This window comes from Megalops cyprinoides, chromosome 6 (assembly GCF_013368585.1).
Source record: "Megalops cyprinoides isolate fMegCyp1 chromosome 6, fMegCyp1.pri, whole genome shotgun sequence".
Lineage (NCBI taxonomy): Eukaryota > Metazoa > Chordata > Actinopteri > Elopiformes > Megalopidae > Megalops > Megalops cyprinoides.
The window spans coordinates 7439408-7453587 of record NC_050588.1 but is presented as its reverse complement, the minus strand read 5'-3'; the positions used below and the strand labels follow the sequence as shown (position 1 = coordinate 7453587).

The 14180-nt window shown below is 48.3% G+C and overlaps 1 protein-coding gene across 4 annotated transcripts in view; it reads left to right on the top strand.

Moving 5' to 3' along the window:
• The window catches only part of pik3cd (phosphatidylinositol-4,5-bisphosphate 3-kinase, catalytic subunit delta), a 43807-nt gene that overhangs the window by 27315 nt on the left and 2312 nt on the right, over positions 1-14180 (top strand). For all 4 annotated transcript variants that reach the window (XM_036532061.1, XM_036532062.1, XM_036532060.1 and 1 more), the window contains exons 8-21: positions 1242-1463; positions 3630-3726; positions 4347-4477; positions 5090-5140; positions 5641-5808; positions 6802-6923; positions 7128-7271; positions 7603-7702; positions 8046-8224; positions 9874-9983; positions 10335-10413; positions 11054-11221; positions 12796-12919; positions 13366-13511. In XM_036532061.1, coding sequence (XP_036387954.1) covers positions 1242-1463; positions 3630-3726; positions 4347-4477; positions 5090-5140; positions 5641-5808; positions 6802-6923; positions 7128-7271; positions 7603-7702; positions 8046-8224; positions 9874-9983; positions 10335-10413; positions 11054-11221; positions 12796-12919; positions 13366-13511 — 1841 coding nt within the window. The remainder of the gene's footprint in view (positions 1-1241; positions 1464-3629; positions 3727-4346; positions 4478-5089; positions 5141-5640; positions 5809-6801; positions 6924-7127; positions 7272-7602; positions 7703-8045; positions 8225-9873; positions 9984-10334; positions 10414-11053; positions 11222-12795; positions 12920-13365; positions 13512-14180) is intronic.

The window sequence follows — 14180 nt, the reverse complement described above, 5'->3', positions numbered from 1 at the left end:
TGACAAGAGAAAGCAGCAGGAGATAAACAACATAAACTGAAGAAACATGACTGCTTTAAGAGTAAAGCTGCCGGCTTGCAACTCGGTCCCTGTGAGATGTGTAGGAAATGTATCTCTGTATGAGATCACAATAATAATAATAATAATAATAATAATAATAATAATAACCTCTATGAGCCTAATTCCAATCTAACTCAAAACTGCCATTGTCATGTCCTAGGAAAATATAGATTACTGCATAAATTTGACTGTGCATGACAGAAGATGGTCGGGTCGGGCGGGAGAAAGACGGGCAGGCTGAACCCCGCTGTGCATATGCTGCAGTCGGTGGCTGATGGTCAGTGTTTGGCTGCTCACATGTAAGCGTTACGCTTCGTCATCCGGAGCGTGCTTGCAGGAATTTTTGGAACTGTCCATTTGTCCAGATTTTTGCTGCATTCGTGCTCTGCACAGTTCTGATCCAGCAGGTGAGCAGGTCAAAGCGGCGCTAAGCCCGGAGAGGGACGCTGCGCTGTGCACCCCGAGCGCTTCACGCTTGTGCAGAGCCAGCAGAGCAGCCGGGGTGGCGTGAGCAGCAAGGAGGGGTGTTGAGAAACATGGTGTGAGATTGAGACATTCAACGCTTGGCGGGACTCTGTCTGTCGCAGACCGCGGCGGGGTGTTCCTAAGACGTCCGCATTTCAGAACATCCTGTAGCCATGCAGCCGTGGCCGCCGTGGACCTGAGCGGTCCCCTAACTACGGTGACATTGTGCATATAAGAAGCTGTCCATTTGCTTGCCTGTGGGGTCCCGATTAGCATGCAACAGCTATGGAAAGTGTCCGCTTTCACCAACAAAATTTTGGAATCAAAGGCAGGGAAGAAAGGCTACGTGGATGCACTGAAAACTGGGTCCAGAGCTGGAAGGTGCTGTTACAGTGCACCTGTGGGGTTACTTTAATATGAAGAGTCAGGTTCAGCCACGGTTATGTTTGCTTCAAGTTTCAAGGGGATAAAACAGTGTATTTAGTGTATTTAGGGTTTCCCATCCAGTTGTCTAGCTCTCCATCCCATTCTCTGAGTCCTGCCTCGTATGGATGGACACCGTGAGGGTTGTGACGCATTATACCGCGACGGCAACACCTGCTGCCCCTGTCTGTTCTCACCCCCACACCCCTGTACCCCGCGACGGGCAGTGTGTGACTGCAGGGCCTCACAACGCAATGGTGACGGAAGGTTCTCTCTGTGCCCTCCTCTCTCAGCTGGTGGTCACAGCGGGCCTCTTCCACGGCAGCGAGCTGCTCTGCAAGATGGTGACCAGCAGCGAGGTGAGCGTGTGCTCGGAGCCAGTCTGGGACCAGAAGCTGGAGTTTGAAATCAACGTGAGCGACCTGCCCCGCATGACACGCCTCTGCTTCGCCCTCTATGCCGTTATTGAGAAGAGCAAGAAGCCCCGCTCCACCAAAAAGAAGAACAAGAAGGCTGTGAGTCCCTCTGTTTCTGTAATGCTTTTTCCCTGCTTTACACAACCCTTTCCCCTTTTGCACTACAAGTCCCATGGTGCACCACAGCGAAGTGAGCACCAATTGGAGAATAGGCGTTGCCTGACTGATGTCATCTGAGCAACTCGCAAGCGCTTGATGGCTTGCAGGTTGCCGGAGAGCATTCAGACGAAGGATCCCCCCCCCCCCCCGGCTGACCTACTCACACCTATCCCAGATGGAACAAAGTTAGTTTGTTCTGCCCCTACGGGCTCCTGCTCCAGCTGATGACTGGGATCGGACATGAGCTGTAGGGCTGTGAAAAGAAAAATGTGATGCAACCAATTCCTGGAATTCCTAGCTACTCCTCAATTGCATCCACATTTATTCATTTTAATGCCCATATCGGAGCTCACTTTACCAAGGAAATTCAACTGCCCTTCCATTTATGAATGTCTGGCACATTCAACCAAGACATATCTTCAGTTCTTTTCTCTCACATAAAAACCCTGCCTGCATTTTAAATTTGCTTAGAGTGAAAAACATCACAAGGATCCTGAAACCATAAGCAGAAGAGGCAAGGATTCTTGATGAATGATCTGGCATTGCTGCCTGTTACACATGTTATAAAACACGTCCAGCAAATTCATGAGCAAATGGTTCACGTACACACACTAGTACACAGAAATGTGTTTTGAGGAGTCAGGTCTTCTTCATGATGATATGGGACTGTAAAGAAAGCTGCTTTGACACCAGGCAGGAAGACAGAGGGCATTTGTGATATGACAAAGTGAAGCCTGTGCGGCCTCGTTAAGAGGACAAACTTTGCCAGCCGCCTTATGATTGAGAGCTTTGGCACAATACGTGCTCTCTGCTTTGTGTGCCATTGTGTCTATTGTTGAGGGACAGCTGCACAGTCCATGATTATGTGGATCAGTAAGAGAGAGTTCACAGAGAGGCAGACAGTGGGTCTCTCTCTCTCTCTCTGTCTCTCTCTCCCTCTCTCTCTCTCCCCCTCTCTCTTTCCATGCACGTACATGTGTAAGACTGTGCTCAAGACTCCTGGTCAGACATGAGCACCATACCTGTTTGGCTTAAACCTGTGTAGTCTCTCTACGGAGATGGCTCCGAAAGCACCAAGGATTGCACGATCTCTGAGTGGCCCCAGAGGCCAGTATGCGCCCTCCGGACAGGGGAGGAGTGGGGAGTTGCCGAAGTGTGGGAGCGAAGCCGAGGGCTCCCCGGCTCGGTCTTGCAAGGCGTCGCCTACATCAAAACAAGCCCCCCCCCGCCTGCCCCCCACTTCACTATTTCCTCTAAAAATTAGCGAAGTGACAGATGGAACCGCAGTGTGACAGAAATGGCACCTCAGCACACCACAGACACCAGTCCAGCCCGCTCTCTGCCCTGCGCTGCTTCCGCTTACCGTGAAGCGGAGGAGAAGTCCGGGGGTGGGGGGGGGGGGCAAAGCACCAGCCAACACAGCAGAACCTGTGAAGCGTGCGAACAGTGTTTTGTTTTTGTGGCCCTGTTTGTCATGCCACACACACTGCTGGTGGGGGCTACATTTGACCATGGCTGAACCCGTTCTCTCTCACTTTCCATTTCCAAGTTTTTAGAACGTGGTTCTCAAATATAGAAAGAGAGAAGATGTGAAAAAATTCTGCCTAAACTAATTTTTGCGAAATTCATTCACTCACCCTTTAGTAGTTTTCACATAGCACTCGCAAGCTTGTCAATTTGGCTCGTGAACAAAAAACAGAAGCAGTTAAAATGTGCCTCATTGAACCGTGTGAAAAGGGGGCTGAAGGGTCTGTGGTGTACTGACCAGACTGGAACGCAGCTGCAGGGCCGTGCTTTTTAAGTCCCCCTTTCCCAGAGGAGAAAGCCTCTCAGCGGCCTTTCAGCCCGGAGGGTCGGCAGGAGGAATGTGCGCCAGTAGCAGTGGAGGAGCAAGCCGTTCTTGTTGTTATTGAAAGTTTGTGCAGTTTTCGCTCGTTCGCATTCATTTGGAAACCCCGTCTGAGGTTACTCGCCGGGCCTAGAGAGGAAAGCTGTCTCGCCAGACAAATAGCAGTTTGAGTCAGCACCGAACGGTCATTTCGAGAAGCGCCTGGGAGAAAGGAGGGGGTTCGTGTTTAACGGGGGAACGGTCTCTGTCCCTTGCAGGATTGCCCTCTGTCCTGGGTGAACACCATGGTGTTCGACTACAAGGACCAGCTGAAGACGGGGGAGTTCTCCTTGTCCACTTGGCCGTCCGTCCCAGGTAGGTCCAATCACACAGAGCAAGCCATCCTCCAAAATCCCAGTGTTCACAGCATGTCATCATTACCTCATGTGAGTAGTGTGCATTCCAGCTCACCTAATGTGTGTATTTCTCATATGATGCTTGTGAGGTACAGTAATCAGTAAACAGAAATGTTTCAGTCTAACAGCGATCCATCTGCGCTTCTCTGTGTCACTGTGTACAATTGGAACACATCATATCTGTAGTTGTTTTTTTTTTTTTTTTACTAATTACTGATATGCAGGGCATGTTGTTATTGGGTGCCTTTACGAAAAAGCACTGATAAGCACTGTTTCGGCATGCTTACTTACCAAGCAAAAAATCTAGCCATTTTCAAAATGGTTTTGAGGTCATAGGGAAAGGGAAGTCGATAGGAAAAAAGCGGAAACAGAACATTATGTGTTTTTACACACACACACACACACACACACACACACACACACAAGTTTTTTACTGTAATGAACTACACTACAAACACCATTACAGTAACCCTGCTGTATGCTGGGATGCGTAGAAGCCCATCTCCCAGCGTGTCAGTCCTCCTGGAAGGTCAGGGTGGCGGGAGACACCTGGTTCAGAGTTTTGTGGTGTGTTCACAGATGATAAAGGCGACCTGCTGAACCCCATGGGCACCGTGGAGATCAACCCCAACACGGACAGCACGGCAGGCCTGCTCATCCGCTTCCCCAACGTACGGCCCCATCCTATCTACTACCCCCCGCTCGACAAGGTAGGTCCGGCCGCGTCGCATTTTAGGGCTTGCCTTTCTTTCGACAGGGTAGGCTGTCTTGTCACCGGGCCAGAGGAATCTGTGGCCGCTGGGAGCCGATGGCTGGCCGTTTGAACGACAAAGTCCCCACCAAGATCATTTCTGTGAGATTTGGGAGCTGTGAGGAACTGAAGCAGCTCCTCTAGAAGACCGAGTAACTTTGAAAAAAATGCTTATCGCTGGGATCAGGGAGGGGGTGCAGTCAGCGCTGTCACTTCAGAAACCTTCTGGGGTCACACGGGTACACTTACGCAAGACACGTTGGTGTTGAGGTTGCGCAAGGTTGTGCTGCAGTCTGCCGGTACATTCGAGTGCACTTTCCGTGGGATGTTTTAATGTGAGGAGGGGTTGTGAATTGTGGCTGTGGATTCTAGCTCAACAACTATATAATGTTTATATAGCAACACTATATAAACGTTATGTTATGATTTTCACTGACTTTACCAGAGTATTAGTAGTAGATAGATTGTATAGTGGGTTGTCAAATGAGACCAATGTCTTGTCAAAGTTGTAGCTGATATTCATTGTTGTAAAATCCTTGTTACCAATAATAAACTGCTTCTTTCTCTACAGATTTATGAGTTGGGAATCAATGGGAGGAAGATAGTGGCCACTAAAGAGGAGGTACTGAAAGGAATTTTATTCATTTAGTCACATGTTGGAGCAGAAACCGGTTATCTTAGGGAAGAGTATGAGCAAACATCATCCCACAGTTTGTTTCCTATTTATTCTTGACAAAAATCAGTATGGTAAAATTCCCCTTCATTCTTCTGCTATGAGCCCTATCAAGCAATGACATGTTTCCACTAGTGATGGGAGGGCAAGGCTCCAAGACCCTTAAAATGGATGGAGCCAGTATGGGTCATCAGTGACTCATTGATTTGAACCATTAAGGGTGTTTTGCTGAGCAGAATTCCTTTTGATTTCTTCAAACAAGCAAGTGATTGGAAGGAATGGACATGGTAGCTCCACCAACCAAGGTGTTTGCAAAGCCTCATTCTGCCATCTGAACAGTTGTAAACTGATCAGGGATTTCAGTGCTATGCCACATCGCCAAAACCCCCCATTTCCCCATTTCATCTGGCTGGAAGCCCCTCACCTGCATATTAACTGTCATTCCACAGCACATGAAGCTGAGTGAGATTGTGGAGAACAAGAACTACACGGAGTTCTTCGAGGACGACAAGGAGGTGCTGTGGAAGCTTCGCTACGAGCTGCGGGACAAGTACCCCGAGAGCCTGTCCAAGCTGCTGCTCGTCACCAAGTGGAACAAGCACGAGGATGTGGCGCAGGTGGGCGGCAGCCGGCACACCGCGGACGTCCCTCCAGCAGAAAGTGTATGAGCGCAAGGGGTCCCATTGTAGAGCTGTGTTGTTTTTCTGTTTTTCTCTTTGATCGCTGGGGCAGCAATATGCAGATAACCCCTTGTGACAGTGAAGGCTCATCATTCACAAACAAAGCCCCCACCCCACCATTTCTGACCCCACCATTATCCTCTCATGCAGCCTTATGTCTGTTAGAGAAAGGGTTACCTTCCGATCTGTATTTCCAGCTAATGCACAAAATGTTCTGGGAGAACTTGCAGTGAACTTTTGTATAGTGCCAAGGGTTTATGTTCCACAAACAGCACAAGGGACACCAGAGACCAGGCCAGATGCTCAGATTATTCTCCACATGGCAAGGTTTGAAAGTTTACTTGTAATTCCAATGAAAGATTCAGGAGGAGAACTTTCAGACAACGTCTACACAATTAACCAAACATAGACAAACCTCTCCCCACTGATCACTTCCTTTCCCCATCAGCTGTTCACAGCTCCTCCACCCCATCGCCCCCTTCCTTTTTGCTGTTTTTGATGTCCACATGGGGGGTCAATAACCTCACCCTGTGGCCAGGTGTGATCCCTTTGTCAAACTCCTATCCAAATAAAAGTACTGCCAGAACCACATCAAACATGACATTTGTGTTTTGATTGTATGGAAAATCATGTCTTCTGAACTGTAGCATTGTGTTACTTTTATGCATCACCTTAATGACATGCAGGTCAGGAACTGGGACATTTTGGTCCATGTTGCCAGATTTGACAAACAGCAGCTGGATAGACCACCCCCCCTGAATTTTCCATGGGTCACTGAGGCACCACCTGGGCCAGGGGAAGTAAAAGAGAGGAGAGGAACTAGAACAGAGTATCTCTGAGCCTGCAAAGGACCTCACAGCTGCCAGCTTGCTTCTCCTGCATGCAAAATGAGCTTTAGCTTAACGGCGTTTTTCTCTCTTTTCCCCTCAGATGGTGTCTCTGCTGAGGACGTGGCCCGACCTGCCGGCCCTGCATGCCCTGGAGCTGCTGGACTACAGCTTCCCCGACCGCTGCGTCCGCTCCTTCACCATCAGGTGTCTGAGGAAGCTCAGGTAGGCCCCCCAGACCCAGTACTGCTTCAGTCACTGTACACACGTGTACAACCTGCAGTTGCTTTCATAACATGTTAACGTAAAGCAGGGCACCATTTTATGGTTGATGAGCCCCTGGTGCGTCATGGACTGAGACAACCATTCTTCAGGGTTTTTCAAAGGAGCCAGAAGTGCTATGTTTCTTTGCCTTTTTTTACCCTACAGTGATCGTGAACTGTTCCAGTACTTGCTACAGCTTGTCCAGGTTCTGAAATATGAGTCTTACTTGGATTGCGACTTGACAAACTTTCTTCTGGAAAGGGCCCTCTCCAACAAGAAGATCGGGCATTTCTTGTTTTGGCATCTCAGGTATATTTGTGCAAACCATTTCTCGGATGGCTTCTTTACATGATTAGTTCTGTGAAGTCAATGATGTACACAATAGCTACATGTAATATAATGAACTTTTAGTGCACTTGCTAAAAAAATTTTCCAGTAAAAAGATTTACAATTTGTTTCCTTGTATTCAGTATTCAGTCAGTTGAAAATGTTTCCTTAAAACAAGAAAATCAGTTTCATACTCCTACTGTTTCTTTACTCTTATTTCTTTACCTTCATACTCTTTCTTAGAAGCTAGAAGAGGGATTTTTTTGGAGTGTTGTGTTGGGTGCTGAGAGTCCACCCCCTGTGCTCTCCGCAGGTCCGAAATGCACGTGGCCTCTGTCAGCCTGCGCTTCGGCCTCATTCTGGAGGCCTACTGCCGGGGGAGCACCAATCACATGAAGAGCTTAATGAAGCAGGTGAGACCCGGAAAGCAAAGGCATGACCCCGACTGCGCGGGCTTCTCCCGATGTACAGACAGGGGCCGACCCGGGAAGGTTAACGATCCACTCCATGGCTCAGAGCCAATCACAGCTTGGTGTGGAGTAAAATTCACCCAAGGTCTTATCGAAGGGACCCTGCCAGACGTTGCCTTAGCAGAGGCGGTGTGTTCTTTTTCATTAATGCACAGGCAAAGTGTACGAAAGTGTTAGTATACTGGTGCGAGCAGATTTGCCTGTTGCGAAGAGAACAATGTCTTAAGTGGGATACCTCTTGAATTTGTGCCACTCTCCCTGAAAACCTCCATCTGTCCTGTTGCAGAACGAGGCGCTGAACAAGATGAAGTCCCTGAACGACTTTGTAAAGTCGGGCTCCCAGAAGAGCTCTCGCGCCCAGACCACGGGGGACATGAAGGTGTGCATGAGACAGGAGGCGTACCAGGAGGCACTTTCCGACCTGCTGTCCCCGCTCAACCCCAGCCTGATCCTCTGCAAAATCTGGTGCGTACCTCCCCACCCCTCGCTCTGTCCTCACCCTTCTCACAGTGAGGGGAACGTTATCAAATCCCACTTTTTTACCCCCTACCCCTACCTAGTGTGGAAGTCCAGTTCTATGTCAGCAAAGGTGATCTGTGAAGAGATATGCATTCGGTCACGCAGTCAGCCAGTGGAAACAATTATCAATGAAGTATGTGCTGTTTTGACGTAAGGCTCTAGGGCTGTCCCTTGCAAACATTGACTAGAAAGTAAAACTTTTCTTCGTTTGTCATTCACTGACAAGCATTTCAAGTCTGACCTTTGCAATCGATCGGCGATCTCACACTCATACATTCGCACAGCTGATCGCATGGTCTTGTTGCTTTTCACAACCCACCCAACACAGTGGATGTTGGTGGTTCATGGTGTAGTGGTGAGTTCCTACTGTCACCCTGGCAGTACCACAGCCAAGTATTCATAAGGATCAGTGCCAGCGCATAAGAGATCGTGCGATTCAGTGGCAGTGCCACTGTGGCGCTTGCAGTGTCTTTAACGGGTTAAGCCCATCACGGGAACTTCAGCAAGTCATGCTGACTGTGCAGGCACATGTGCTTCTCAACATTGCATAATGGTGCAATGTTAACCAAGGTCAGGAGATGGTGTTAATGCGGTGTACTATAAGTGAAAGCCACGGGGGTGGGGGGGGGGGGGGGGCGCCCAACGGTGGCCGCGTTCTCACGGGAATGCGGAACTCCAACCGTGAGATGGAATGCATGGTCGCCTCGGCGTTTCTCGTGTCCCCCGCTCATTTTGGGAACTCGCTGATTTAATTAGCTTCCGAGCAGCGCCTCGGCCATTTTCACTGAACCTTGACAAGGTGTTCAGGAAGCAGAAAAAACCCATATGATGAAATTCTGTAACATCTCAGTTGTGTTTCCGCTGATGTAACGCTGCTCTTTTTATCTGCACACACAGCAAAGAGGGGCAGAGTAGTACAGATGTCTACAGTTAAAGAAAGCAATTGGTCCACGCTGACCGTGTGGACCAGCAAGCGCAGTGTTAGGGGAGTGGCTGCTGTGAGTGGCAAATAGCCTCACACCGTGAGGCCTTCATCTACACCAAGCTTAACTGTCAGTCGTTGGCCAAGCTGACATCAGAGAAACAGGTCAGGGATCAGCGCACACATCTGCCAGTCATCCTGGACTCACAAAGCATTCTGGGTAATCATCATATTGTTCATCGGTTGTAAAGCAGAGGTCATCTGTGTTTCAGGGCAAAATTGTTTTGTGGGATTGTGGACAAAAATTCCTAAAATTTACATTTGACACATTTTACTGTGACTGTCATTTGAAACTGTTACTGTCACAGAAATGGTCATGCAGGTGTGCAGTGGTACAGAACCTGCTGCAGTGGATAGTGAAGTCAACTTGGAGCAAACCTTCTGAGAACAGTGTAACAGTGTAGCTATTGATCCTATTCATGTGAGGCGCTCCTGTTGTAGCCTGCCTAAACCCAAATTGCTACAGTATATATACATACGTCTGAATGTATGACGTGTGAACTAAGTCACTCTGAACAAGTGCAAATTAAACAAAAAATGTTTTTGAAAATAATGTAATGTGTTTCATTAAGTGTGCCTTGTCATTCACAGTGAAATGCTTTGTCTGTCTCAGTCCGGACAGGTGCAAGTACATGGACTCAAAGATGAAGCCCCTCTGGCTGGTGTATAAGAACGACAGGGTGCAGGGGGACCCTGTGGGGATCATCTTCAAAAACGGAGACGGTGAGAGACGGGGTGCAGTGATGGGCGAGTGAATCGTGCAGCATGCCCGCACCTGCCATGCTGTGAAGGGAACTGCTCTGACAGCATAGCATTTTTTACCGTTAATTTATTTCTTCAAACGAAATGAAATGAGTTGAAGGGACACAGAAATCCATTAAGCATAACTTGGAATTACAAAACCAATATAAAACTTTTTTTCTGTCAATTTGGTAATTACATTTTTATGTAATTGGGTGGGTGGTTATTCCTATAATCATTTGGTATTTATAGCTGAGTAGAGGGTGGAGAAGGATGTTTGATGTGTGGGTATTGTTATAGCGTAACATGACACATGCTTTTTCCATGGCTCAGATCTTCGACAGGACATGTTGACGCTCCAGATGATACAGCTGATGGAGGTTCTGTGGAAGAAAGAGGGGCTAGACCTAAGGTGTGTCCTGGCCATCGCCATAGAAATGACAACACCTTTCAGAGACTAAACCCTAAGACAATAATCGCCATTCACCTTTAAAATATAGCAAATTAATATTCAAGAGATGAGTAACCCATGGTGCTGTGCTTCTACCCCGGCCTGTCTTCCCCTTGTGAGTGTGTTTGGTGGTATCTGTTTTCCTCTGTGGATGTGGCTAATGATTGTCTCACTTTTTGGGTGTGGCTAGTGGTGTCTGTCTCCTTTATAGGTGTGGCTGCTGGTGTGTGTTTCCCTTTGTGGGTGTGGCTAATGGTATCTTTCTCCCTTTGTGGGTGCGGCTGATAGTATCTGTCCTGCTTTGTGGGTGTGGCTAGTAGTATCTTTCTCCCTCTTCCCTCTGCGGGTGTGGCTGCTGGTATATGTCTCCCTCTGTGTGTGACTAGTAATATCTGCCCTCCTTTGTAAGTGTGGCTAATGGTAACTTTCTCGCTCTGGGGGTGTGGCTGCTGGTGTATGTCTCCCTCTGTGGGTGTGGCACATGGTGTCTGTCTCCCTGCATATTTTCTGTCTTTGTGTGTGCCACTGGCGATATCTGTCTCTTTCTCTGTGGATTTCACTCATGGTGTCCGCCTTCCTCTGTGGGCGTGTCTGTCTGCAGAATGATTCCTTACGGCTGCCTCTCCACCGGGAACAAGACGGGCCTCATCGAGGTGGTGAAGAACTCGGACACTATCGCCAACATCCAGCGCAACAACAGCAACAGCGCCGCCACCGCCGCCTTCAACAAGGACGCCCTGCTCAACTGGCTCAAGTCAAAGAACCCGGGGTGAGCTCCCTGTCCCTGTGACATTGTGTTTCCCCTAACAGCTGAATCACTCGCTTCAATCCACTCACACTGGAAATGAGCAGAGGTGCATCCAACCGACCCTCAGTTTTTTAACACCAAAAGCAGTTTATGACCAAGTGCTTATGTGATTGTAAAATGCAGAGAACAGCAGGTAGCAGTATGGCATAGTTGTAAGGTTGCTGGTTCAATTCCCACATGTGACTCTGCTGTTGTACCCTTGGGATAGGTCCTTAACACAAATTGCCTCAGTTAACGTCCAGCCATATAAAAGGATAATGTCATAACTGCACGCTATTAGTCAGTCTGTGTAAGAGTATCCTTTAAGCAATTGTAATGTAGCTAGCTTCAGCTTTGCTCAATAGAAAAAAAACAGCAGACACCTCCATCACAGTGAAACAGCACCCATGGGAATTATAAAACCAAATCTGTGTATAAAGTGCAGAGTCATGCCCATCCCAGCTGGCAGTGACTTTCTGAGTGTCCTCTCTGTTAGTGACCTTTCAGCTGTGGATGGGACTGCTGTTCAGTGGAGGGGTGGGCGGGTGGGGGATCTGGCTGTGCTAAATGCCAGGCCCATTGATGGGGGTCGAGGAGGGGTTACGGCCAGGTCCTCCAGGGTAAATGATAAATCAGATGATGCTCCGTGGTTGCTGGGTCCGCTCCCGCTGCCCTCCCCAAGAATCGAAACATTACGACTTCGTCACACAAGACCCTTTTATTGCCGGGATCCTCGCGTGGGAGAAAAACCTTGTGAAGCTCCTGAGGGTGGACTGACACTTCCTGCGAGAAAGACGTCATGACACAGAGACCGATGTGGTATCTGACACAGTATCGGACACAACCGGATGTGATACACGTCTAACGGAGGGCACCGGATGCCTTGTGGCACTCGTGTGGTCGTGACGGCCTGCTTTAGCGCTTTAGAAACCGTAGGCCCCTGAGTTACCCAGATCAGATAAAGTGCTGGGGTATCCTGAACTGGCTGATGGCGCGATTTCATGCCAGCTGGATTGGGATGGCATGGTCTGGTCCCACGGTGCATTACTGTATGACGCCAAGCTTCGTAACACATTAGGCCCAATAATACAAGCTCATTACCAAAGCAAAGAGAGAAAATTTCAATGGTGGGTTTTTTTTTTATAATGCTAAATGTAATCATTAGGCCACCTTTGTGGAAAAGCCTGGCATGGATGCTTGTTCTTAAAGCAAAGACTACATCATCACCTGGAGTTTCCCTCCAGTGAAAACGCACAGGTATAAATCAGTCTTAATTGGATTGTGGGTGTGCAAGCAGACATCAGAAACCCTGGGCGGGGGGGTTCATCGTTGCTGTAATGCAGAGGCAGAGGCACCATGGCAGTGGTGCTCAGGTTCTGGGTGCAGGCACCGTGTGCAGACAGTACCAGAGTCCCTTGTCACGTGGTGCAGGCGATCACCACCGGTGTACAATCAGCAGTGGCTGTCTCCTATGTATGAGATCATTTATGTTCCTCTTGACCTCTAAGTTATCGCGAGGGGTCTAACGTCTGCCTTCCCCAACCTCTTGCTTTCAGGGACAAACTGGACCAGGCAATCGAGGAGTTCACTCTGTCCTGCGCTGGCTACTGTGTAGCCACTTACGTCCTGGGGATCGGAGACCGGCACAGCGACAACATCATGGTCAGGGAGACGGGCCAGGTGAGGCCACCGAGTTGCTCTTTCTCCCAAGTCCAGCAGGCTTCGCATCCAGAAGCAGCACGTTCAGACCCCCACTGATTAGCGAATTATCTGCTCAGATGATCAACGCAACATAATGCAGTGTAATGTTGTGTAATGTAAAAGTAACATTTACATCTGTGTATCCACACTCGACTTCCATCATTAGTGATGCAATTACAGTGCTCCGTGTGCCAGTGGTAGTGGAAGGATAATAGTCTGTACTAGTGCAAAGGGGTCATCTGTTAATTGTTATCCCCCCAAGTCATCTCTTTATGTGAGCACTAATGTGCAGTTCCCCTGGACTCACCACAAGAGGGTGCTGTAACTCCGCACTGTCTTCAGCTGGCTTTCTGTTTCGCGTGTTCTGCATGTTCTTGGCGCCGTGCTCAGGGCTCACGTGGGTTCCCTCATTCTCTCCCTTCCAGCTATTCCACATTGATTTCGGGCACTTTCTGGGCAACTTCAAGAGCAAGTTTGGGATCAACAGGGAGCGTGTGCCGTTCATCTTGACGTATGACTTTGTCCACGTCATCCAGCAGGGAAGGACCAACAACAATGAGAAGTTTGAAAGGTAAAGATTTGAAAAGTCTCCATCTTTCCGCAAGTTTCCGCTGCATTACTTACACGCACTAAGTTAAATTATCAGTTCCTTTTAATATTGTTGTACTTGCTGTTTGCAGTTTTACTCAAATAGAAGGTGGAAGAAGGATAAAATAACCTATGCTGTAAGATGGGGTTTCAGTCGTATCATAGAATATTTGCCCTTGCATTGAGCTGTGTGCTGTATGCTGGAGATGGTGGTGGTACCAGGTCTGTGGATGTGAGTTTAGCATCAAGGCACCATTACAAAAAGCAACCAGCCGTTTGGGCCCCATCCTCATAGTTACAATCCTAAAAACCATATTCAGTGTTTTTCCCAGTAAGGATGAGGCTAGCTAAAGATTCATATGTGTCAGTGTATTGCCTTCTGTGAAACGGGTCACCCTTACGTTAAGTGAAACAAGTTATTCTGGGGTGTTTCTTAAGAAGGCAGTTAACTCGAACGTTTGAACCTCCCACCTCACCCTTACTGAAATACATGGGGTACAGATCATTTACTAATGTAGTTTTCTTTTGATCTTTGAACCCCCATTTGTAGTCTGTGCTAAAAGTAATATGAATAACGCACAATCATTTTGGATTTCCTGCCTTTGATAGTATGGGTAGTGCTGGAAGTGTATAAGAGCGGTCAACTGCTCGC